Genomic DNA, 27744 nt, shown 5'->3' on the forward strand with positions numbered 1-27744 from the left:
ATGCAAATCACCAAACCTTTACCAATTAAAATAATGTACAAGATCTGATCACACAATTCTATTTCCAGAAGAAAATACTCAATCTCAAACCAAACTAGTATACAGGAGCTAGCATGATCATGCCGAATACACGCAAGTCTCAATGATCATCCACTTTTCTCTCGCATAGAACATCTAAATTTCAACACAAACACAAGGAGGTAAGGTAAGAAGGTGATCAAAGTAAACATCATCTCCCACTCACAGTGTTTGCTCTCTTCTCATTCTCTACCTTCGATCGAGCTGCACACGCCGAAACGAGCTAAACCTTCTTCACAGATCAACAACAGAGCATTTAGTCTCTCTTGTTCGATCGCCGCGTAAACACCTCTCGATGTCCATTGAGATATATCTTAAAGCTTTTTTTGTAACACATAGAATAGTAAAGATCTTTTATGGTCAGTGAAAGAACGGTGCTGTTTTGGAAGACAAGTAATACCCGAGTTGCACATCAAAGTGACAAATGGTTGAGATATTCTGTTCATAGAACAACTCATTTCCGAGCCTGTTGGCGTTGATTGATGGTATCCTGGAACAGGTTTTCTTTGTTCTATCCATACGCCCTCGTGCTCTGAGTCCAGTTCAGAAGTGACTGTCGCATTCGGTTATGTGTGAGTGAGTAGGTGGTAAAATTGTGTTCTGCCCCATTCTCGTGTCTTCTGAAGGCCCAACAGAATTGATAGCAATATAGACGCAGGGATATAATAAGGCATGGTGGCGGTGCATTATTGTATGCACTCGCGAAGCACTGCTCACTCGAACGGATTCACCAGTTGAGCCGGAGAACATCCACAAGGTAATGAGGACCGTAAATTAATTATGTAGAAAAAAAACTATGATTGTCCAGAATGTATGCACTAAACTTGGAATAAATTCAAGCTGGTTCCTGGTTCGCACGTTTTAACTTAATCGTGGAACTGGCATAAAACGTGTCTTCGCCGTCGGTGACCTTGATCTTTCGCATTGTTCATAAGCGATTCTGGATGTAAATGATGCGAATTGCTGAACACAATAAAATTCTACATGCTATTCGTTCGGAACAGAGTGATTTTTTGATCATTATCTCAATAACGAAGACTTTATTTATAGGAAGGGTTTGGTGAACTCTAAAATCATTCTAGAACCATTAATTGGCAGTGCCCCTAATTAATATTGATTATTTCCATTCATGTGTCTCGCAGGACAAAAAAACAGCCATAATTGACTACGGATGTTCAAAGTGTTTTATTTTTTGCTCGGAACCTTACCGATCCTTATTTAATTAATTCGCTCGAAGCGGATCAAAGAGGACTACATTATATTCTTTGTATCGTGGCGATCATTATAATCGATGGATATTATTGGACTATGGGAAATATTTGTCAAGGAAAAGAATTAGTTTCCATGAAAAAAATATAGTCTACATTCGCATCTGTCATAATTTTAACAGCAATTATCCTGATCCTCAAGTGTTCTTTGTACAACAAGCTCGATTCTACCGCTGCAAAGTTTCCACTAGATACCTTCTAGCACCCAAAACAGGTCTCCAATGCCGGTTATTATTCAATCCCAGTGTGAGTGCTGTTCCAAAGTAGGGTGCGAAATGACCAACTCGCTAACCTACATTTAGATTTTAACGAACTCGCGTGGATAAAAAACGAAAGGTATTCGCTCGCAAATCTACCATGTCAAAAGCATGCTGCAGTGATACCAGCCAACCTGCAACATACTTCATATCGGCTGCTGTGTAGCTGTTGCTGTTGCAGCTTCTGGGCTTGTTTTGCCTGGCGCAGAGAGGTCTTAAATTTCATTAACCAGTTTTTGCTCAGTTCGCGAAAAAATCTAGCGTGAAACTGCATATTTGGAGGGAGTGTAAAAATACCGTCACAAATAAGGAGATTTTTGCTCCATTGCACGTTGTTTATATTCCAGTTGCAAAATGTCAAAAAGAAACACTGTAGAACCATAACGTAACTTGTGGACGACCTTCAGTTTGTTTTTCCCAAACGTGAGGGAGAGCGCCCACAACTGGCGAGAGAAGATCCTCTTCCTATGGTCGCGGTTCGATCGTGAGTCGTGACTGCACTGGAAAAGATACATTTGCCGAAGTAAAGGGTTACCGAAGGTAACGAGAAGCAATCGTCGATAAATGACATTTCGCGCAATTGCATAATATCACACAGCGCTCTGAGGGTTACCTCCAACGGTCGTGGGGTGGCTGCTGTTGATGACTGGCGATTTGAGAAGATGATGACGGTAATGATTATTGTTCCGACGGCTAATGGACCTCCTTCGGGAAACGACGTTGCATCTGCGGTTACCAACGCGGGCTCCGAAGTGGATTGAAATTGTGTCAGGAGGAAATGTAAGGAAATGTAATTGCCGTGGTGCAATTGGACGTTGCAATTGAAATTCGACAATGCTCCGTAAACTAACCTAACGCTCGTTTTCGAGTACTCCCATCAGTGATAGATTTAGGTTCAATGAAAATTAAACCTTTTAGATTCGCAAACAAGGAGGCACCGCGTCCCACATCGAGGTGCAATCATTTCGTGATGGCTATTGATCATTAATTGGTTGAGTGAAAATGCATTTGGCGAGTTTTCTGAAAACCGACCATTCCGAAAATGGACACTCATTCTAATAATTCGATCATAGCAACATACAAAGAATCCATATCTTGCAAAACAACCCTTCCAATTTGGGTTATTCGGTTTTTCGGACCATTCAAATGAGCAAATCAAAGAACGCGAGGGTTACACTATATAATCGATGTACCGTCGATGGGGGTGAAAATGAGTAGTTTTCGAACTTTTTGTTGAATAACTATCGTAAATTAGAGTAAACACAATTCTGATTGCGCAGAAATGTTCTCTAATGATGAACACTCGTAAGTGTTCAAGGAATTGTTGATGAATATTAATTTTTCACTGAACTACGATTAAATGAAAGTTGATCCAATCTCACCACTTAGATGGGATGGGATGACAATGGGTCAAAGTAGTGAATATTACTTTCTATTAGGAATTGTGTTTAGTAATAATTTCTCAAAAATTTCAAGTTAACTTAACAACATCTAGTGTCTTGAATGATTATTTGAGTTACGAAAATAGTGTCAATCCACCTAGAAATGCGATGGAAATGTTTATGTACAGCCACTTTTCACTACAATAGATCAAACTAATGGTCACAGTGGTACAATGCTCCTACAGAAGAAGATACAGCCATTCCATGTCAAACCGATATAGTGGTTCTCAGATTTTCGTGGAAAGTGTTAGTTTTGTTCTTCATCGCAAAACATTAGACCCGTATTTTTTATCATTAGGGTGACCATTCCCATTTTACACAACATACGAGAAAACCAGAGAATTAAATTATTGAGAACTTTCATCAATTATATTGAATTCGTCAATGAAACAAATTCACTGATAGATACTTCAGCCTTAGAATTTTATATAAATGTAAATATATAATGATTTTTTTTTATAATGAGTAAACTAACTTGGCATTGCATAAAAAAAAGAAGTTAGAATTCCCCTTTAGATTTTTTCCCATTTTTTCCAAAACTGACTTTTTTTTTAAATTCATAACTTTTGAACTAATCGGCCCGATTCAGATGATCGATATACCAATTTGAAGCCACATGAAATACCACATATGCAGGAAAATTGGATTCTAGACGCATAGATGTTGTCCAGTCGCATAGGAATATTGAACGAAAATTGAAAACATGTTAACTTTGCAAAATCGCTCGAAAACGAAAAAAAACACCTCTCTGATATTCGGATATGCTATGTTAAAAAGACCTCAGCTTTCAAGAAAAAATATAAAAAATATGGCCTTAGTTCCGAAACCATGTAAGCTATGAAAAACGATTACAATCATTAATTACGAAAACAATGGTTTTCAAACAAAATTGCTCATTGGCTTTAATTAAATATATCGATCAACTAAATCGGCCCAGTAGTTCAAAAGTTCTGAAATTTAGAAAAAGGTCATTTTTGGGAAAAGGGGGAAAATATAATTTTTCGGACCACCATAAAATGGAAATGATGAAAAAAATACGGGTCTAATATTGTACGATGAGGAGTAAAACTACCAATTTTCATGCAAATCTGACAATCACTATATCGGTTTGGCATGGAATTCAATTTAGTGCTTGACCCATTCTCACCCCCACTCTGTGTAAATAAGAGATTATCTCGAAAATATTGAAATTTTAACGGAAAAATATTTTTGATCTTCAAAATCAGTAATGACTCATCTGGCAAGATTTGCAAGAAAGAATAATCCTATCCAACATTTACAATTTTAGTAGTTCTGTGTTATTCGATGACTATTTACACATCAATCTTTGATTTTTTTGTATTTGTTTGTACTACAGTTAAGTATTATGCGTTGGAATTTGTGGAAATATGTCTTCTATTAAACGGCTTTCAAAAATATTCGCAATATTTGTCAAGATAATTACTAATAGATTCGTAAAGTACGCTCACGATCGCCAAATTAATGAAAAAATTGTAAGGGGTGTATGTAGGACACGACCGCATATTTTCGACGTAGAACTACGCAATTATATTATGCAATCCACTTGTTTACCACTTTGAATATTATTTTAGAGTGCATCTAAATTATTGTAAAAGATTATGTTCTTCGTTACAAATAAATTTGATGGACGTCCTTTTACGTTTGATATGATGCCTAGGACTACCAAAATATGTGAACGGAAGAATTGTCAAACGATCATTGTATTTTACATTTTTCTCTGAAATTATTGCACATCTCATGTTTACGTAGTTCTCGAACAGCGAACGTTCATTCGCCTCTAGTGTCTGAGATGACGATTTTTTCAGGCTTCTCAGTTCAAAAGTACGTTTTAGGGAAACATATTCCGGTCTGCACAACGACAAGCGAGTACAAAAGTACTCAACACCAAAAAATACCCCCAACTTGCATGTATTTGCGAAGCGGATTCCCCCAGGCACATTAATTTTGAAGTCCGCGCTAGGGACTTCAGCGGAAAAAAATACCTCCGACTTGCATGTTTTGAAAAAGCGAATTCCCCCAGGCACATTGATTTTGAAGTCCATGTTAGGGAAAGACAGCTCGATTGGAACAATAATACCCCCGACTTGCATGTATAATTGCAAAGCGGATTTCCACAGGTACATCGATTTAGAAGTCTGTTTTGGGGAAACCGTAGATCGGGCCAATCAAAACTTGGCAGTTAGGGCGTTTAGATAACGCTTGACATTTTACAGTTATTCAATTGTTCATCTCATGAAAATAACATTTTATAGACGCGTAGAAATATTTCCTATCAATTAATGCAAACACCTTTCTGATCGGTTAAGAAACGTTCGAGTATAAGCATTAGAAATACGGGTAGGGTTAGCACACAAATCGGCAGAACAAATGTATGAGAAAAGAGGAAGTTCTTCCAGTTTTCATGAATTTAAACCGTTTACAGATTAGCGAATTGTAATGTATAGCATATCAAACAAATCTTAGAGAATTTCCGATTCGATTGGTATGCAAATCATGAGAACTCGTTCACAGTGAAAATAGTTATTAACGTTAACCTATTACACCCAAACTCTCGTTGGCAGAAAAGATGCCTTTACTGGTGTTAAAGCGTCAAATGCACACGTTTTTTTAAAAGTGTTGGATGTTTGCATGTATGGCGCAGACTTCTTTTTCTATCAGACCGAATGTCAGCTTGAAATTTTACAAAAAAAAAAATTTGCAAAATTGCCAAGCAGGAATTGAACCATCTGGGGCATAAGGCTGTACCACACGACAACGCTATCCACATAATCATTGGTGCAGTTGTACTAAATCACGAGAATATTACATCACATAATAAAACTGAAGTTGGATCATAAAAGTATACTCTCGTTCAGATGCAAGAATAGTTTCGTAGTAGTAAAGGGTGTGTCACATCAAATTGCATCACGGAAAAAACGCTGTAGAAATTTAATTTTTAGGAATTATATCTTCAGCTTTCGCTTATAATCAGATAAGAGTGTATAGATCATGTTGGCCATGCTTCACTGTCAATTTTTCGTAAATTTGGAAAAATGTCGTCGAACGAAAAAGAGCGTCGTGAATTAATCCTGTGCACTCATTTCGAGAATCCGGAGTTGTCACATCGGGACATCGGTAAGATGCTGGAAATCGTCCAATCCACGGTCAGCAGAGTACTAAAACGATACTTCGAGAACCTAACCATCAACCGGAAGGTGAAGAACGGCAAAAATGGATGCTCCGTCAGTGAAAAAGATCACAAGCGCGTAGTTAAGTAGTTTAGACGTGATCCGAGAAGTTCGGTCCGGGATGTCGCCAATAAGCTGAATTTGTCAAGTTCATTCGTCTAGCGGACCAAGCAGCGGGAGGTCCTGCGTACATACAAGGTTCAGAAGGCTCCTAACCGCGACGAAAGGCAAAACATGGTGGAGAAGACGCGAGCCCGGAAGCTGTACACCGAAATGCTGACGAAGCCGCATTGCCTGGTAATGGACGACGAAACCTACGTCAAAGCGGACTTTCGTCAGCTGCCGGGCCTGTTGTTCTTCTCCGCAGAGGACAAATTCAGCGTTCCGGAGGATATTCGCAAGCAGAAACTATCCAAGTTTGCCAAAAAGTACATGGTGTGGCAAGCGATCTGCTCTTGCGGAAAGCGGAGCGCCCCCTTCGTGATGACCGGCACGGTAAACGGGCAGGTTTACCTTAAGGAATGCCTACAGAAGCGCTTACTACCACTATTGAAGCAGCACGAGGGCCCGACCATCTTCTGGCCGGATCTCGCTTCGTGCCACTATTCAAAGGACGTGTTGAAGTGGTACGAAGTCAACGGGGTCACCTTCGTGCCAAAGGAAATGAACCCGCCCAACGCGCCGGAGCTTCGCCCAATAGAGAAATATTGGACGATTATGAAGCAGGCCCTTCGGAAGAACCCAAAAGTTGTCAAATCGGAGGCGGACTTCGAGAGAAAATGGATTTCTGTTCAAAAAAAACTACAACCTGACGTTGTACAGAACCTTATGGACGGGGGAAAGAGGAAGGTGCGAGCATACGGGCTTGGGCTCGAAGTATGAATAAAAAGAAAATGCCAAAAGTTGTTTAATAGTTTTTATTTTACTGTCTAAAATTTTCAAAAGGATCGGTCTACTGGATGAATTTCTACAGCGTTTTTTCCGTGATGCAATTTGATGTGACACACCCTTTAGTAATATCGTAAATCCAACAAAATATAACAAAGCAATAAGCGATTAAAATTGGACGTTTTTCGATACGCGACCGATGTTTAGATTTTTAATTTGAACCCCCAATATATTCCAGAAAGATAAATACCAACGTTAAAAAACCAATCACTGAACGATTTCTTTCGACAGTCAATAAGTAATGTTTTGAATTTCTGCGGTGGTGGATGCAGTGTATGAAAGCTTGAGGCCAGGTGGATGCTCTGTTCCCAAATTTCTCAAGGAGCTGTTTGTAAAATTTTCCGATTCAGTTTTCGACCTTGCACCGTTTCTTTTTTTAATATCTCTGAATGTGTTTCTGAACACGTCTGATGTAGAGATCCCTAAGGTTGTTCTGAACTTTGTTGATTCTTTGCAACTGCAACACATAATCAACTTTTTTGAAGAGTGATGTTCTAGAAACTCTCCTACACTTCTGATATCAATTTTTTTTAGCCCTGAAAGTATTTTGACTGGCAAGCACTATAATACTCATTGCATAAGCAAACTCTCGTGTCCGCCGTTAACATATTAAGGACCGCAAAAAAATCTTTAAGACAGACCCCCTGGGATCGCACGTTTTGGGGCAAACATGTACACTTCATTTGTTCGGATTTATGAATATGCTTATAATTTTCAACAACTTTTCCAAATAATTATCGTAAAAATATATGTTGAGGAGTTACGTTGAAAAATATTTGAGGTCATGTGGGTTAAAACTCCTAAATATAACATGGGTAACTCCTAAACATATATTTTGTTCCACATGTTCCCCAAAGTTCGCCGAAAATAGTTTTACAATCATGAACTCCTTTTTTAAATTTTCTACATGACATCTATTATATATGAAAAAATAAAAAAATTAAAAAATACATATATAAATTTACAAAAAAATATAAAATTAAAAGAGACAATGAATTAGAAATGTTAGTCCAAATATCTCGAGAATGACTGCATTTAGAAGGAGATAGATGAAGAGCTTTTTTTTTATTTTAAATCACATCGGGATTCATAATTTGTGACTAAAAATGATTGTTAGCATACAAAAATTCGAGGTCTCGAAAATTCATAAAAATTCGATGTTCCACAAAGTTCGTCAAAAATAGTTTCACACTCTTGGACTCATTTTTTGAATTTTCTACATGACTTCTATTTTATATAAAAAAAATTAGAAAAAAAAAATGAATGGAATTCGATTGCATTTGGAATTGCTCTAAAGCCACTTGGCCATATTTTCATCACAAGATCAGGCTCATTTCTGGCTAAACGGCGCCTGAAAATATTGTGGCTATCTAAATCGTCGTTATAATTTCAAGTAATATTCGTACCCATGGCAACTGAGCATTTGTAGAAAACGTTCTGAATTTACCACTCTGAATTAATATACACTGCTCGCTGTCTGGAGTAACAGCAAAACTGGAGGAGCACAAATTGGAAAAATCAAAACGTGGGATTTAGCGTAGCAGAAAATCAAGATTATGTCATTACAAAGTTTCGTGTTCTCAATTATAAATGCACTTTATACTTCTGTAAATGCACTGACAATAGTGAACACGACTGAGAAAGCACATATTGCTTGTACCAATCGACCAATCACAACGTATGATTTTCGTTTAGATAATGCTCGACATTTTTCAGTTCGATAGTTCGATAATGGAACTATTATTTGTACAATTTTAATCATTGTAATAATTTTTCAGTGAGTACCTAAATTTTTGTCATAAGTGAATAAGTAGTAAGCGGTCGAAATTGGACAGTTTTCGAAATGCAAAATATTTTCCGTTTTTCCTTTTGTACCCCCTACATATTTCCGAAAGACAAAATCCTATGTCAAAGAAGATGATAGCAAGAATAATATCAGTTGAAAATCATTGAAAAAATCCCGTTGATCTACATAACAACAACCCACCGTCGCACAATACTATTTTCATCCGCGATTTCTTGAGTCTCCAGAACCACGAAACCAAAATCGAAAGCCACATATCCATCTGACGTATCTCAGCAGCCGAAACGATGTAATGGGCTCTGATTTTACCATATCACAAATCGTGTTCTAGAAATGTATCGAGAATTGGATCGAGGTGCTGGCACAAATGCGTTGCAGTCAATGAAGCCAGTTTAAAGGATTAAGTTTTGATAAATGAGCTTGTTCTTTTGAATTTTTTGTTACCATACATCGTGTATTTTTAAATATTCAGAGTTTGGCAAATTTTCCTTTTCGCCACATAGTTTAAAATGAACATGTTTCCTAATCCCAAAATTCTCTCTCAGCACACCACAATCGAGGTCGATAAACTTTTCGCAGTGATAGTGGTATTCAAAATCTATGCTGAACGAAGCGAATCACCGCAAGTGTCGTTGCCGTAAAATCGTGATAAATGGTAAGAATAAATTTACATCAAATTTGCGCGTCTTTGATTCACCATTACCGTACACTAACGGTTGGTTAGCTGCGGTTTATTACGCTACGGTGCTATGTGGGTTTCCCGAAGGTGTCAACAATAAACAACTCTTTTTGTGTGTTTGTGTTTCGAAGAGAAAAAGGGCACGGTGCGGTTTAATAATAGGGCATGATCCCAATGCTCCCGCCAAATATGGAACAGGCAAACTTGGAAAGCCTCATTGTTGTGTAACACAGAAATAAAAGTGTATATGAAAATAACATTACGAACAAACTACGAATCAGTTTCTTCTTGTAACGAATCCAACATTGTACACGCTCAGTCAATTCTCGCGATGACTAGTATCTCGCAAGTATAGCTGGTTTCACTTTTCATTTCTTAAGCTATCGGTTTCATTGCCTGCAACGCCGAGATGCACGATTTACTTTCAACTGTTTTGCGAGCCGCTGAGATGTGGCTAGCCTTCTACGAAGCCATACTTTCGGCTTCGCGGGCGTACCGCGTCCGCAAACGAAGACACAATAACATTGGCCCATCATCAGCTGCTGCTGCTGGCTGGGTGGGCTAACCGTCGACTGTTGCGGCCTCATCTCGTTGATCTCCACTATTAACAATTTTGCAATTATTTGGTAAACAAGGAGGCTGCAAGCGACCGTCCGAGGCCGATCTCGGCGGCATGGTTTGTAGCCCATCTCAAAGGCGTTATATTTATATTTCTGCATCACTGGCGACCAACACCGGCTAGCCTTGCGCATCATTTTTGCCTTGCTAACCACCACAACTGCCCGATGATGGGTGGGCTCAGACGCTTGAAAACTAACAACTAACTAATTATAGTCGTGGCTTGTAATTAAATTATCAACCAAGCAAAACGACTGTGCTCTGCAAAATGATTAATGAGAAAACAATTATTTTAATGCAATTTTATTGAGTGTCTAAAAATTCGTAACTTGTAGCAACATTTGTACAAATATCAGTTTTTTAGTCTTCGAAATTACAGTCTATTAGACACTTCTTATTGAAAGTGGAATGAGTTAGAAAGGTTCATCCTTCACTGACGTTCTGTCGAAACGATTAGAATCAGAGTTAGAACTTTGTAAGTGACAGTATAACTCACAAAGTAAAAGTGATCTGAACAAAAATGGATACCAAACGAAGATTCAACGTCAACACTTAACGGCACTGCAGATAAGCTAAAATTTGAAATACAAATGAGAAAATATATTCAAATTGTTCGCTACATTTGATTGAAAAATATCAATGGTATGCACGGAAACAATTACGTTCACTATTTTTTTAAAAAACATTCATACGAATATAAAAGTAATATTTATAGTTCAGCACATCACCACCTTCAACCGGGTGGTATTTTCTAGTTTTTTTATCTCAAAAGGACGAACATCGCGTCATAAAGTGCTTTCGTGCTTTTGTTTTTGCATTGGTTCTTTACGTTTTGGTTCGGATTTTCAACTACATTAAACGGTTTACTGATTTCTTTACTTTTTTGACATAAGACAATGCAATCTCAACCTTTTTGGTCACACAACGCACGGAATGGTTCAGATTTTGATCCATCACCCAGAGTACTACATTTCGCCTCGGTTGTCTTTACGTTTACTGTCGGATTCTCTGTTTCCGATCAACCGCTCCCTGAAGCGTTTTGAACGCTATTTACAATCTAACGAGGAAGTGGTTTCGATATGTCATGATGTTACATAAGATCGATTTTCAACACTTTTATGCAGAATTTTCACATTGTTGCTCTTTGAAAATACATTCCCCACATATCAAGACCGTTACACATACAATGTACTTTTATTAGTGGTTACTAGATATGCAGATTAATATTTTTTTCTTCCACGGAAAATTTAATTTTTGACTCAAAAAAATATTAGTAGGACCAACAGCCAATTGTGGATAGTTCAAAACTATCATAGGTTATGAAAGCAATGCCAATTTCCAAATTTCAATTTCAAATTCTATTATCGAGAGACCTTGCATTTCACCATTACGACCCTGCTGGGAGATTTTATCCCGTATAGTTAGAAAATCATTTGGAAGTCTTGATAAAAATAATTTCTGGTGATTCTGTTATACAGAAACTAAACAATATTTACAGTTAACTTATGGTGAGCTTATCAACGTTACCTTAGTTATCAGAATGTCACAAAAACCCAAAAAAAAAATTACTCGAATGAAAAAGAAAAAAAAGGCGATTATATTGAAATCGAGCTGAAATCTGACTAAATTTAAAAATTTTAATGATTTGCATACTAATCGAATCGTGAATTCTCTAAAATTCGTTTAATATCCTATACATTACAATTCCCTAATCATTAAAAAGTTTAAAATAACAAAAATTTGGAAGCAATCTCATTTACTCAAATATTTGTTCGCTGCATTTTTGTGCTTTCCTACCTCGTAATTAACGAGGCGCGATATTTATATACCACTACCATCAGCCGAAGACGAAGTGAGATGGGAAATATTACAACATAAACTCCACCCGTTGGAAGATTATTGCAACGGGGGAATAATACAAAATAAATCATTCTTCGATGCTTACTATTCTTTTCCTCCAGCCAGCGAGCGGTTAACAATATCTCTTTAAGCTGGTAGAAGAGAGGAATAGCAAAACGGTTTTATCCGCTTACTGAGCGAATTTTCAAGAACCCTCTATTGACAATATTGACAAGGCACTTCTCTGAAATTTGTTGGATTGATGCCAAATTGAATACGATACCACAATTCTCGAATAGTTTGAATTTTGGAAATAGGAAGCATTCATATTTTTGCATACTTTCATCCCAGGGGTACGTAGCACAAAGCATACTGGGGAGAAACACGCTACAACTGCCAATTCAGCTAATCGCATTGTACAAATGTGTTCAAAACCTTCATAACGACAAACAATTTACTCTTTATTAGATTAGCCCGAACGCAACTGTAAACTGTAAAGAATTTAAAGAAAAAAAATGTCTGATGTAGAAAGAAAGCGTGATGAAAACACGCAGTCTTAACCCTAACGTAGCTATAAATTTTGTAGAATTTCAGCTAAAACTCCATCAGTATAATATAAAATCATTATCAGACATAGTTTTGGTACAAATTTCTTTCATTCTATATGAAAAAAACATGTACGTAAAACAGAATATGTATTCGATATGGAAAAGTTGATACTTATTCCACCCGAATATCCCACGAATCCAAATAACGTCAATGCAAAATTGTTGCGTAAAAAAACTTTCTGAGTTTATTCTCAATTTTCGTTCCATTTTGAAACAGTATACAAATGGATAATTTCATAGTCCTACGTCAACACGCCCGCATTGGGCGTATTTTAGTCAAATTTTCTTCTCTCTAATTTTTCATAACTTGTGGTAGTCGGATTGTTTTCATTTATTATTTTAATCAAAGAAATGTTTCAAATACAGTCTTTAATTGACTTCAATTGACTTGCGCATATGATAGATAGTTCTGTGCTTTCTTCAACGAAGTTGTTGTCGCAGATGTTGGAGACACAAAAAGTTCGGGAGGATGATAATATTACAATCAGATTTGCGGATCCCCGGTTTGACTACAAACTTGATCTAAGTCAAGGATGTGACAGTGAGTATCAGAACATGTCTCAATAGGGTCATAGAGTTCAGCGACATGACGTAAAATCATTCGTGATGTATTTTCGATGTATATTCGATGTAGATCTAATGATCAATCGATGGCTCAACAATGTTCAACACAATCTCCTTAGGAATTGAAAAGTGAATAGCGTACATCATATTCACGTAAATCACACTGCGAAAAAAAAACATTTTCTCAATCCCAACCGAAATTCACTTATTGCTCAAATATCGACATTTCAGCAAATTTCACAAAACAAAATATGTAGCATACGACCGCAAACGACGGAAGCAATGAGGTTTGCGAGCAGGAAGCCACGCGGATGAAAACACAGGATTCGATTATTCAATTCCAGCCACGTTGTCGCATAACTCGCGCGCGCATCGGCTACCAGGGTAAACAATTTTGCACCTTCTCTCTCCATATACCTCCATATATTACGGACGAATGCTGTGACAATTTACTCAGCCCTGTAGCATGACAATGAAAAATCAACTTAAAGGCAAACAAATACACCCGCTGTCGATTAGCGGCCCGCAGCTTTGTTTTTTTTTATTCGTTGTTGTTGTGCTGCCTGATATTGTTTGAAACCGCGACTCAAGTTTCACTGTTCGATGAACGTTTCTGCTTTCGCGGTTTCGCAGCGCGACAACAATTTTGTTTTGTTTCCATTTTATTGCGTGAATAGATATTTCATAAATACTCAATCTCAAGGTTGAATTTTTGGTCGGTTAGCACGCGACAGCAGAGATATTCACCGCCACGGGTACAACAACCTTTACTTTTTCCATAGCATTGCCTCGTCACTTGTGGTTGTCTTTATCGTCTGATTAAACGGCTATAAATTACAGAATACAAAAGCACTTCGTAATTTGATACACTCACTTCGTATTATATTTCATACAAGCAAAATTACACTTAGAAAGAAAAAAAATCTAAAACCCAAATCCACACAACAAACACTGCGACCTCTGATTTGTTTCGGTTTGGAAACCGGTTCTGTTAGCTTTTTCCACGATGGAAACAAGATTAGCTTGCGCCATCCAATATAGTGCAATATGTTTGAGTGCACGTTTCCCCCCATCTCCCATCTCACTTGCATCGCCAACGTTCGTGCGGCAGGGAGGGCATCACCTACCCGGCTGGCTAGCCACTCTATTAGATTCGCTTTTAGCAGATCCAATTCATATTTTTTTTTTCTCTTTTCACTATTATGTGCCAAGGCGATGGTGACTTAGTGGCACAGATTTGTGGGGTTTGGTGTTCACCGGGTCATCTTGAGATATGATTGAGATGTTTTGATCTAATGCGTTTTTCTGATACGAATATTGTCGCATGCGGTATCATATGCCGTTTAAGGGATGAGTTTACTATTTCGAGTAAAATTCAATTGTATAAATCGATTACAAACATAAACCTCTGTTCATCCATTCTTTTCCTTGCTAATGAAACACAAATGTTGAGGTTACAACGTGTTCAAAATAAAGTGATGCACTTAATTTTGCGTTGTAACAGATTCACTTCTTCAGTTCTCATGCTAAACCCACGACCAAGCTGTAAAAATTTTTTTTTAACAAAAGCCATTGGTGTAATTTTGATTATTGGCGTTACAGAAACCCCAATCTTCAAGAATTATTTTTTTCCGTTCTTCTGTTTTCCGGAAAATGACAAAAAATCAAAAAAGACGCCAATTAAAAACCTTGGCCAAAACCTACATTTTTGTTCCTGTAGGAGGTTCAATTCAATGGTTCATTGAACCTCCTACAGGAACAAAAATGTAGGTTTTGGCCAATTTTTCTGATTGGTGATACAAATTCGAATGAAATTAATCTTCATGTTAGATAATAGACTAAGCTCTCATTTGATGCCGAAGCTTTACCATATGGTTGCTTTCCAAAGGCATGAAATATTATCGAAGTTGCTGTTCGATTTTTCGAACGCTTGGCATGAAACGGGTTAAGCAAAGGATTGTTTTTGGAATCATAAATGGATTGCCTCTCGTCGTTTATAAGATCGAATTGAAAGAAAAAATGATATTCGATAAAATACCAGGAATGCTGACGAAGTACGAACAAAAAAAAATTTGAATAAAATGTCGCATAACTCCCTATTTTTTAAAAGGGCTACTTATTTTAACACCTAGGCGCATTCAAAAAGCAACCACAATAGTTGATTTTAAACTAATGTTCATAGATGTTCATAGAAATTGAAAAAAGGGAGTCTACGTTAGTTTGAGCAGGCGCTTGTTATTGCAACCATGAAAAATCTAATTTGTGATAGCGATTGAAACATATTAGAGATTGTTCTTCAAATGGAATTGAATATGTAAGTCTTGATACGAAGGAGCATAGCTATAATTGAGGTTTGATCGAAGATCGAGAGACCGAAGATTGTTAAGTGAAGAAGGCCCATGAGCGACTCCTGAAGGATCAAGCAGACAACCTTACTTCATACAAGCATGTGCATAAAAACTTAGTGAAATTCCGATATCACAAAGAGAATATTTCATATCTGTAGATTAAATCGGTTCATTTTTTGTGCCACACTGGTTATGTTGCAAAGTGCCGGACCAGCCTCTTGCTGGAACTGTGGTGCAAGGACTGTTTCTCCCTAAAGAATCGATATGAGGAATATGGTCAGGTGGGCCACAAAGACGGATGCTGCCCTAGCGCCAAAAAGAGTCTATGCCGATGGCGACCAAAAGTGTGCAGGTAAAGAGCAGTCGGAAACAAAGGAGGTATGTGTAGGCGGAAGCGAGTAACATGAAGATTAATTTCCAATTCGACACAGCATTGGATAGCAGCATCACTGATAGAAAATCCGACAACCCACAACAAGCCCTGTAACTGTCCAGGTGCCCCACCGCTCTTTCCGTTTTCGAAGACCGCAGCGAAACTAGCTCCGTACAGCTGTATTAAGAGAGGAGATATTGAGAACATGGACATTTCTAGCGATCAATCGGTCGCTGCCCATACATATTTGGTTGAGTTTAGCGGCCACCCTGACACCGCGTACATAAAAATTTCTAAATGTAGCACTTATAAACGTCTAAAAGATATTCAATACGAGATACCTATCGTCCATTTCATCAATTCAAAGGGTAATTACAAAAAAAAACGTCAACAATGGATACTTTGCATTGCAGCAATTCCAAATGAAATAGTCCTAAAAATGCAGATTTAAAAAACTTGTATTTTTGATTCCAATGAAAGTGTGTATTCCGTTTGGGTTGGAGGAAATATGAGTTTTCCACAGCAATTGGGAATTTTTTGACTCAAGCGTAACTTTTGAAAAGGGCGTATCGATTTGAGTAAGAGAAATCTTTGATAATTTATATCTCAAAAACTATGAGTCGTACCGAAATAGTGTCTTAGAAAGAGTTATAGAGTATTGATGGTTGAATATGAAAAAAATGTACATTGAGAAAAAAAATTAGTACTCTTTTTTTTTATTTACAAAATAAAAATTCAATTTGCAATATACAAAATACATATTTTTAATTTTTCTTTTTAATTTTTTCATACAAAATAGAAGTCATGTAGAAAATTCAAAATATGGGCCCAAAATGGTAAAACTATTTTTGACGAACTCAATCTCCTTCTAAATGCAACCATTCTCGAGATATTTAAAAAAAAATATTTCTAATTTATTGTTTTTTTTTTATAGTAAATAATCCCTTTTAATATGTTTGTCGTGTTATACCGTCATGTTCATGAAACATTATGAATTTGCTCATAATTTCCAACAACTTTTCCGAATATATCATTATGGTTCTTTTTTTGACTCAAGTGTAACTTTTGAAAAGGTAGTATCGATTTTAGTAAGAGAAATCTTTGATAATTTATATCTCAAAAAATATGAGTCGTACCGAAATAGTGTGTTAGAAAGAGTTATAGAGTATTGTTGGCTTAATTTGAAAAAAAATATACACTGAGAAGAAAAATTAGTACACTTTTTTTATTTACAAAATAAAATTTTAATTTGCGATATCAAAAAATATGTGTTTTTTAAAATTTTTTCGTATAAAATAGAAGTCATGTAGAAAATTTTAAAAATGGGCCCAAGATGGTAAAACTATTTTTGACGAACTTTGTGGAACATCGAATTTTTAGGAATTTTCGAAAATTCTAGTTTTTGTGTGTTAGCAGTCATTTTTAATCACAAACTATTACGAAACATTCGAAGACATGTGGGTTAATACAAAACGTAGCGAAACTAAAAAATCTTTTTTATCTTAATACAAACTTCAATCAATCAAAAAAAATGTTGGAAATTATAAGAAAATTCATAAAATTTCATGAACATGATGGTATAACACGACAAACATATTAAAAGAGATTATTTACTATAAAAAAGATAATAAATTAGAGATATTTTTTAAAATATTTCGAGAATGGTTGCATTTAGAAGGAGATTGATAATAACCTTTTTTGTTTTAAATCACATCAGGAATCATAATTTGTGGCTAAGAATGATTGCTAATATACAAAAATTCGAAGTTTCGAAAATTCCTAAAAATTCGATGTTCCACAAATTTCGTCAAAAATAGTTTTACCATCTTGGGCCCATTTTTTAAATTTTCTACATGACTTCTATTTTATATGAAAAAATTAAATATCACAAATTAAAATTTTATTTTGTGAAAAAAAAGAGTGCTAATTTTTCTTCTCAGTGTATATTTTCAAATTAAGCCAACAATACTCTATAACCCTTTCTAACACACTATTTCGGTACGACTCATGTTTTTTTGAGATATAAATTATCAAAGATTTCTCTTACTCAAATCGATACGCCCTTTCAAAAAGTTACGCTTGAGTCAAAAAATGAACCATGATGATGTATTTGGAAAAGTTGTTGGAAATTATAAGCAAATTCATAAAATTTCATGAACATGATGGTATAACACGACAAACATATTAAAAGGGATTATTTACTATAAAAGAGACAATAAAGTACAAGTATTTTTTTAAATATTTCGAGAATGGCTACATTTAGAAGGAGATTGATAATAACCTTTTTTGTTTTGTAAATCACATCAAATCACATTCCTAAAAATTCGATGTTCCACAAATTTCGTCAAAAATAGTTTTAAAAAGTTTTAAAATTCCCAATTGCTGTGGAAAACCCATATTTCATCTACCCCAAACGGAATACACACTTTCATTCGAATCAAAAATACTCATGTTTTGTCATTTGTCGATTTCATTTGGAATTGCTGATTGGTGTAAAATTCCCGAGTGTATTTTTAGAAAACAGTTTCAAAATTGAGAACCTTCCCTACAACTGTCGATACTAATGTTTGCAACATAATTGATAAATTGATGGAAAATGCTCATGCACAGTATGTTCAATTCACGAAACAAAATTTAATATTTACTTTTTGTTCCATTGTATTTTGTATTTTTTTTTTATTCACAAAACATACTGTCATTAATAATAATTTTACCTTTCTAATGTTATCAACGTTCAACAGATGGCGTTCGTGTTCCATGATTTAAAAAAAAAGTCCCCTTATTTATTAAACATACGGTGTAGTTCCTCCGCATTTGTCGATATACCTTCGTGGACAGCCTTTTTGATGTCCCCCAAAAATGATGTCGAGTCAACCAGACCACCACTTTAAACTTATTATATTGAAACCATCACTATTCTAAACTAGCTGACCCGGTGAACTTCGTCCCGCCCAAAAATATTTTTTTGATTTGATTTTTTTCGAACATTCAAGTTTTTTCACTAAGCGAACGTTCGCGGGTTCAATCGCAGAACTCACCACTGTTTGATCTTCTAATTGACCCTTTACAATTTCTTTCATTATAATTTTCCTATTACTTCCACCAACACTCGTCATTGAAATATAAATTTATATCAGACACAATTTTATGTCAAGATCCTCGATTCACTTGCAAATAACATGTTTCTCCGTTACATGGAATAGATGTTTGATACAGAAAAGTAACTTTTCATTCATAATTTTTATTTTCGAAGCGCCTTATTCTACCTGCGAATATATCGCCATTTCCGCTTCACAACTACGACATACGAAGCATAATTCCGCTAACGTGAAATCCAACTGAGCTGACAACGATGTCATGGTAGAACACATAGGAATTGATTTTTTCGAACTTTCTCTCAAAGCTTTTAAAAAATTTCAACCATAACATAAATTTGATCTACGGTCAGGAACGAATACAACAAAATAAAGCCAGCTCGAACCGGACCATTCCCTCCTAGGGTTTTCCGCTTACCAATATTTGGCCTTCCTTTTTTATTTATATAGATAGAAGATTTAGGAGTACGTTATTTCACCTGAAAATCCATTTCCACTTTCGAACAAAGATCAATTTCGTTGGCACAAACATCGAATGGACTAACACTCAATTTTCACTGTAATTGTCAAACATATGCGAATACAATTTTCCGATCTTCGTTCAGAGTTTTTAGAAAATTTTCCAATTTTTCTCTCCATAACATTGATCTACGGGCAGAGACGAATACAACAAAATAAAGATGGCTCCAATTGGGCGATTCCTTTCTCGGGTTTCGCGCTTAGCAACGCATTGTATAGATGAAGTCTCAATGATGTTACAATCGTATTGTTTTAATTTGAATCCGATGCCGAATAACACAACAAATATACCTAGAGTGCATATCCAGCAAAATGCGTGGACCAGCACAATTAGAAGGAACTATCTTAAAAAATCCCCAGACCAAAACGGAAATCCGAGGCTCTATCTAATCACAATATATGCTAACTAAAGGTCATTAGAGTAGGGTTTCTGTTTTCATATGGCTAATAGGAACATCTAGTTCATTTTGCAGTGCTCAAAAACCGATATGTGTTTATTTTACACTTTTAAAAAATCTTCTAAAGTGATCTCGTTCGTCAAACATACAGTGACTCGTGTTCCACAATCTAGGTGAAACCATACAGAACAGCTTGCGGAATCAATACTGTTTTTTTTTCAAGTTTTTCAATGAAAAAAAACCGCTCGGGGCCAGATTACGGTTTTGGACAGTTCTAAGTTCATACTGCCAAGCAAAATAACACCGGACATTTTATTGCAGTGAGTAGACATCATTTATCTTATGACCCATAGGACCAGAAGTCTCATTCAATCTAAAGCGGCCCATAGACGATCAATATTATGGCGCAATATTCAATGTTATTGATCAATAATATTGAACGTCTATGGGCCGCTTTATATTACAGGCAAAGGTTTGCTGTGTCCGGGGATAGGGATTTGACGATAACTTCGTCAAATATGCTTCTTTTCATACACCGCACAAAAAACCGCACAAAAACAGGTTTTACTGTACAACATAGTGTTCGATGTCAAGGCTTTCCATTTCATTTGACAATAAAACTAACCTCTCATAAGTATTGTGCCAATAAAACAATAATATAAAAAACGAACTTTCTGTGAAACATTCATGCTACATTACTGCCATATAAAACGGGAACGAAATTACCAAAAAAAAAAATTATGAGAGACAAAAATCACTGCGAAGTTTGACAATGCTAGTCGCTTCCAGCTTCCAGCTGCAAAGCCTGTAACTAATGCCCCTTTGACACCAGCGATATATTGATGTTATTGTGCCACGAAAAACACTCAAAAAGCCCTCGACTCACATTTATTATTGGATACTTATGACAATGCATTAAAACATACTTCCTGCCCTCGATCGCATTGAACCGTGGGAGACGAAAAACGATGCAGGCAAGGCACTACATGCTGCTGCTGCTGCTGCTAGTGCATACCAAACCAAGCGGTAGTGTACCTTTTCAGCAAACCACGCTTGCTTTGAGATCATTGAAGTCAACGGTACAAATAAGGCAACCCCGTAACTATTGCCACCTTCGAAATGGATTGACCGGTGTCTTTTTACTATTCCACGCATTGGAAACAGTCGATCTACAAAGGAACTTTTTAGGATTTTTTGCATAACCACTATACCTAAAAATACACAATGCTCAGATGAAGAACGATTTGTCTGATTGTTAGTTAGTGAAATTAAATTTTCTTTCCGTCCATCCACATTTTTGGTACATTACAACAATCCAAACAATGGAAGCCGGCTCAAATAACGTAAAGACATGCGTCGAAAGGTATTACATTTACTCTATTTTTCAGCATAACAGAAGTCGAAAATTATGCGGCCCTACGCCATATTTACTCTTAAAAGTTGAAACAACAGTGCCATTGAAAAGTGTGAATTAAACGAAATTACAGAGGAGCAAATCGAAATAATTTGAATGGATGAAAAGAAGAAATAACTGTCTTCAAAGAGGAAAAAGCAGTATGAGAGCGTGATTGTTGTAAACGATTGGAAACGATGACAATCGCCAACATGAGAGCGTCAAAACTTTTCGAAGTTATCTTCGAAAATTCACTTCCGTTTTTCTAGAATGAAAATAACAATAGTTTTTTGTTTACCAAAAAAACAGTTAAAAGTAGTAACTTCAGGCTAAACTTGAACGAATATATTTAAAATATTTATCCGCATCCACATTGTGGTTAACTTCAATTATGTTCTTTGTTTCATATTTATCTTCGCTTTGTTTTGCGTCACACGTTCCAAAGACTGGTAATCAATGCCCACTCGCACACACTTTTATTGAAGCAAAGAAAAAAACTAATGTCAATGAACTCTCAAATACGAGAATAAAATTCTCTATTTGATTTGCTTAATTGCGTTCATCTCGAACAGCAATCATCTCATCTATAGAAAAAAAAATTCTATTAAAATTCGTGACATAAATGAAATCATTTTGACAACAAAATCAGTCGGTGTGAATCAGCGAATTTAGCCAGAATCATCTAAGAAAACGTCCCGTTTTTTTGTTTACACGGATTGATCAATCCTTCCTCTAAATTTGCATACATACGCAGTAAATGTGGCCACATGAAGAACACAAACGGCTGGTATCATGCCGTTGTTAATGTGCATATAAACACCTTTGAGTCAATAAATTAAAGCAATTTGTGCAACCGGACGAACACCTCCCGGTGGAAGACTTTACCCACGATCCGCCAGCCACGTTCTCGCAAACGACTGTCGTTTCTCGTTTTTCTCACAATTAAACATTCTTGCAGCATTCGACAGTTGGGTGGGTTTTGAAAATCCCCACCGCGTGATTCATTCCTGCCGCCTTTCGAAAGTCTTAACCATCATCACGATTAGTATATCACGTTTTTCTATTGTTAACCGGTGTTACCACCGATAAAGCTGGTGTAAAACCATTTCACATAGTCCGGTTTACCGGTCAATTATCTCGTCATGAAATGGCACAGGGTAATGAAGTAATTTAAAACAACAAAACTCAACACGTCATTGATGATCGAACAGCAAAAAATAATACTTTATCATCTTTAGAATCAGAACAGCCAAGACAAAAAACATTTCTTACTCACACAAAACGGCATTGATAAAATTCTATTTTTTATTGACACATTTTGCTCTGTTAATTTCAACTGCTTTGACCTCGATAGAAATAGCGAAATTGGAAAATGTTAGCCCTTCGCCAATTGCATAAAACCCGGTGGGGCTCACCTGATAATATGTGGCAATCGTTTTGTTGTATCGACGATCGAAAGTGATAGTTTCACACTTGGTAACACACGTTCCGATTGCCACAAAAAGTGAAGAAGCGAATTTTTGTATGTTTTCATGCCACAATTGTGTTTTTTTTTTCGTTAGCTGTGACAATCCTCCAACACGTGCATCTCATTAGGAAAGCATTGTTCGAAAGATGTCACCATAACTCATAATTCAAGATACTTATCTTTTACATCGAGTTTATCGTATAAGATCATTATGCTGCTTCACTCCTTGGATACTGAACAATTGATGCAGTTTAATAATTTTGTGATTCAGTATAGTGATGTGCCCTCAATTCGTTCATCTAAAACAGTTATACCCAAACCGCGGCCCGCAAGCCGAAGGTGACCCAGCAGGCTTTTCCGGTTGGCCGATCTAGTGTTATTTTATTTTAAACTATTTTATATTTGTGATGATAACGAAAACCTGAGAAATCATTACCTATGCTTTTTCTTGAATGTAGGACTGCGTCTGACAGTAAGGGTGCAAAATAAATAAACAGGACACTTTTTTTTAAATAGAAATAGCAAATTCAGTGTTCGTTCTACAGACAATGTGGACAGAGAAAATGTTGCAATTTAAGCTCCACCCATTTTCAATTTATCGAGTATAAACAAGTTATTCTCGATTCATCCTTCCAGCTAGCGACCAGACGGCAACGAGCCTTTCCAAATGGCACCTTCCAGCGGTTGGTTGTACAGTGAATCTCGACGTTTCATGCAATTTTAAAACAATTTTTTTTTAAATCCCAATTTCAACTCAAATTTGGGTGATTTTTCGGTTTTCAAAAAACTGAAATTATGACGTTTGCGACACTAGTAAATAAAATCCGTTTTAATTAATATTTTGCATAGGGGATTTTATCATGAAAAAAAAACATTTTACAGGATGTCCCGTATGAAAACTCGAGATGACCAAAAACGACAGAGAGTCGAACTTTGACAAAAAAAATTTCGTCGAAATGACAGTAGATTTCGTTTCATGCAATTTTAAGACAATTGGTATCAAATTTAATTTTTTGATTTTGAAAACCCCAATTTTATATGGGTGATTTTTCGGTTTTCAAAAAAAACTCAAACTCAAACGGCTGTGCGACACTAGTAAATGAAGTCCGATTGAGCTAATATTTCGCATAAGGACACAACTCTCGTTTATTTTTCTCGCGATAGCAACAATGAATAATGAATCACTCATCTTCAATTGTTTCTAAAAAACCACGCAAACCCATTGGTCCTTTTTATAGCCACTAAAACTTTCGACAAAAGAATTATTTGAAGTAACAAACACCAAATTGATTTTACATATTTTTCACTGGAAGAGAGCATCTGTGAATTCGGGAGCGTTCGGGTTTATTGATGTAATGATAGTGATGTTTTGAATCATAGAGTATTTCGAAGACTCCCAGACTTTCTCAGTTCATTCGTCTCTTGCCGTACAGAAGACCACTTTGTAAAACTAAACTAAACTCTCGGTCTTGAAAAAGGAATTCGAAAAGCATCGCTGCCGTTGTCATCTGGTCGCTAGCAAGATGACTAAAAATTCGTTAATGATTTATTGGTAACTTTTTACGATCGATCAATTAATTTTCGTGAATTCGAGCATTGTTTCAGAGTTAAAAGTGCGTTAAAAAACAGCGCTTCAAGTCCAAGGTGAAGAATTTATTACAGTGGTGAGAGCTGCGTTCTTCGGTGGAAAACTGGAGGTGAAAATTTGTTCCGCAGCAGTTGTTGTCGACACCGTCACCCCACCACACACTCGATTCGGATCAGATTTTCTGTTGCCGTTCTGAGTGTTTTTCATAGCGTTAGAAATGTAATTTTGCCAAGAGAAACTGAAAACCACTTGAATGTTCAGCAAGTTTCAGTGTCGCTCTAGACAGCGAGCAATCAATAGTGCATATTAATACTGAGAGTAAATTTGAAAATCTGCTCGAATTGGCGTTTTATTGTTTCGCGAAGCGTTCTTGCCCATCGCTCAGTGATAGCATTCATTCATCGGCCTCTTCAATCACAATTTATCTCTGTCTTCAATCACATTTCTTTTGTTTTTCCATTTAGTTTTTTTTTCTTGGCTTCTTCTAAGTTTTTCATATGATTATAGAAATGAAATCTTTTGAGTGTAATCGTGCACAAATTACGTAACGCTAACAATCCGGATTTTGTAAATTAAGCAAGACATATGTTGCAGCATTTGACAGCGGAATAAAAACGTTGCTTCCAAAACTGGCAAACTTTTACGACAAAGTTACGGAAAACGAGTAGTTCCTAGAGATACCAAAATTCCTTGGACATTTGAAGGCCGCATGAAAACTATGGTCCATCAATATAGAAAGCATTCAACTAACAATGTGAAAATCAAAACAAAAGAGCCACCCACTGGAAAATTTCGGGAAGGTCTACAGAATTACTAGGGAACCCGCTTTCGCGGATAATCGAGGTTCTACTGTAGTTCCAAAAAGATGGTGCCACTCAGTACAAAAAAATTTGGAAAAAGTGCATTAGGCCTGCTGAAAGTGTGATATGAAATTCTTGTACTTGAACCGACTTATTCGATATGGATCTACGAAAAATACATGGTGGGACAGTTATAATGGGACTATTGAGCTTGATGTTGTTTTTTTAAAAGTTGGGAATAAACTATATATTTTTTGTGTTTTTCCGTAAGATTATGCATAAAAACAACATTTTATGAAGAAAAGTGAAAATTGTAAAAAAGTAACATGGGACAACTATGCGTAGAACGGCAGTACAGTCAACATTAAAATCGATTACCTGTGGTTTTACACTTATATTTCCAGATCTGTGATGAGGCATGCATCCGTCTGGGTGTGCATCCTGACATTCTACAACCTGCAGTCATCGGCACTGGCCGCAATCGTACCACCGCCGTGGAGTGATCCCAACAAAAATCCCTGCGCTACCCAGCCTGGCGGGTGGCAACTGCTCTACTGGCCGCCATTGAAAAAATGCTTCAAAATATTCCAGCTCGGCTACCCATGCCCCGAGACTATGGAGCTCAGTCCAGTCGGGGTAGGCTCCACCAGCAATGGATCGACGGCTGAATGTCGCTGCCCACCCGGCACCGCACAGTACCCCATAACCAAGCAGTGCCACCGATTGTTCGAACGAGGGCCCTGCGATTTCGGGGAATACTTCGCACCAATTGCGGATTCCGATGTGAAGAGTGCCATGTAAAAAAAGTGTTTACGATAATTTGGAGACCATCCTTTTCAGGAGTTGTTTTATTTCTCTAATTCCAGACCAAAGCAACGCTGGGGAGTTTGCAAATCGACAGAAATCTGCGATGCTGGGATGATTTACTGGCCTCAGGATAACAAATGCTACCAATTACACACGAAAGGACCTTGTACCAAAGGGAAATTAATTAGTCTGGATAACAACGGGATTGCAAAGTGCAAGGTGGGAGAATCGTATTCTACGCAAGCGATTCAATCTAAAATTCACTATATTTTCTCTTTCAGTGCGAGGATGTTGGGGAACTCAGCAATTACTTTCACGACGAAACGGAAACTTGTCATGAGTTTTTCACCAAAGGACCGTGTTCACGAACGGGCGAGCTGTTTCTACCCTCGAAGAAATGCGCCTGCCATCAACGATTACCACATTTTCACAATGAAACCAGTCAGTGTTACGAGTTGGGGACAATAGGACCATGTCCGATTGGACACACATTCATTATAGCCGATAGAAGAGGCCAACAGGTGGTGAGCAATATGAAGGCTGAGTGTCGATGTAAAGAAAATTACGTCCTGTGGAAAAATGGCTACTGCTATAAGCTATACACGCAAGGGCCATGTGATCAAGGCTCGTTTATAATAGACTCAAACGTTTGCATACAAAATCCTTGCGAAAAGGGACGGCTATACTTCCCTAAGGAAAAGACATGCTACCGAATAGGTTCTCAAGGTCCTTGTAGCCTACATCAGGTGGTTGTATTTGATTTCACGACCAGACCTTCGCTGGATGGTATTTCGTACAACGGAATTTGTGGCTGTGCAGGTGTAATAAACAATTTGGATCAATCCTGTTCCGAAGACAATGTTTCCAAGAGTGCTTGTGATAGTACACCTGACATGGTAGATATAAATAAACAATGCTTTAAGCTTTATACACGTGGTCCTTGTGGTCCAGGACAGTGGCTAGAGCCGAAGAAAACTCCAGTCAAAATACGTGCGGCCACTTGTGTGTGTCGTCCAGGATACACACCATACGACGCTCCCCATCAGAACGGCGTTATTGGGTGTCAACCTCCAGCCGTCGGACTTGCCAGGTACTTGAACGGAAGACGAATTGTATCGATCAAAGTTGGGAACTTCTTAGCGTAGTGTAGGTCTAACAGAAAAAAAAAATCTAATTTTTCCTATGGGCAATCAATGTTTTGGTCGGCTAATTGTGGTCAGTTTTTAAAAGCATGAAACCTGAATTTAAGCTGGTATTTGGGTTCAATTATAACACCTTTAACTCCAATAACGAAATCCATACATATTGTGCTCCTTCTGCAGGTGGTTCATGAGCTTATTAGGATTCGGGACTACATCGCCAGAAGAGTACTAAGTTACCAAACACTGAAGAGCAATTGACATATGGAACCACTTTCGAGACATTCACGATACTTAACTACGGATATCACGACAATCAGACCAACTCATACTTCGAAACTGCTCAGCGCACCACTAAGTGCGAACAGGTGTGAGGATAAGTATTGTGATTGTGCCATAGATGCAAAATACTGTAAAATATTTGTAAGATAATAATATACTATGTGAATTAAATGCCAATACCGACTGAATAGAGTAATTCAATGATGTGACAATAAAAAGCAAAGTATATTAAGAGGTACTC

General features: G+C 36.9%; 2 protein-coding genes across 6 annotated transcripts in view; one reads left to right on the top strand and one right to left on the bottom strand.

The window, feature by feature from the left end:
- The window catches only part of LOC129765420 (centrosomal protein of 135 kDa), a 97125-nt gene that overhangs the window by 21572 nt on the left and 47809 nt on the right, over positions 1-27744 (bottom strand). The gene's annotated exons all lie outside the window — the stretch shown is intronic.
- LOC129765421 (uncharacterized) lies at positions 340-27743 on the top strand. Of its 3 annotated transcripts, none has more exons than XM_055765740.1 (5): positions 340-835; positions 25680-26072; positions 26142-26301; positions 26364-27228; positions 27405-27743. In XM_055765740.1, the coding sequence occupies exons 2-4, from the start codon at positions 25687-25689 to the stop codon at positions 27225-27227; spliced, it is 1410 nt and encodes a 469-aa protein (XP_055621715.1). In that variant the 5' UTR covers positions 340-835; positions 25680-25686; the 3' UTR covers position 27228; positions 27405-27743. The 3 variants fall into 3 exon arrangements, with proteins under 3 accessions (XP_055621715.1, XP_055621716.1, XP_055621714.1); XM_055765741.1 differs by having other exon boundaries at positions 26364-27172; positions 27405-27742; XM_055765739.1 differs by having other exon boundaries at positions 26364-27743.

Source organism: Toxorhynchites rutilus, chromosome 2, assembly GCF_029784135.1.
Source record: "Toxorhynchites rutilus septentrionalis strain SRP chromosome 2, ASM2978413v1, whole genome shotgun sequence".
NCBI classification, from domain to species: Eukaryota; Metazoa; Arthropoda; class Insecta; order Diptera; family Culicidae; genus Toxorhynchites; species Toxorhynchites rutilus.

Coding starts and splice junctions, on each gene's coding strand:
- LOC129765421 (XM_055765739.1), top strand. CDS start 25,687: ATGAGGCATGCATCCGTCTGGGTGTGCATCCTGACATTCTACAACCTG. Junction 26,073..26,141: donor TCCGATGTGAAGAGTGCCAT/GTAAAAAAAGTG, acceptor CTCTAATTCCAG/ACCAAAGCAACGCTGGGGAG. Junction 26,302..26,363: donor ACGGGATTGCAAAGTGCAAG/GTGGGAGAATCG, acceptor TTTCTCTTTCAG/TGCGAGGATGTTGGGGAACT.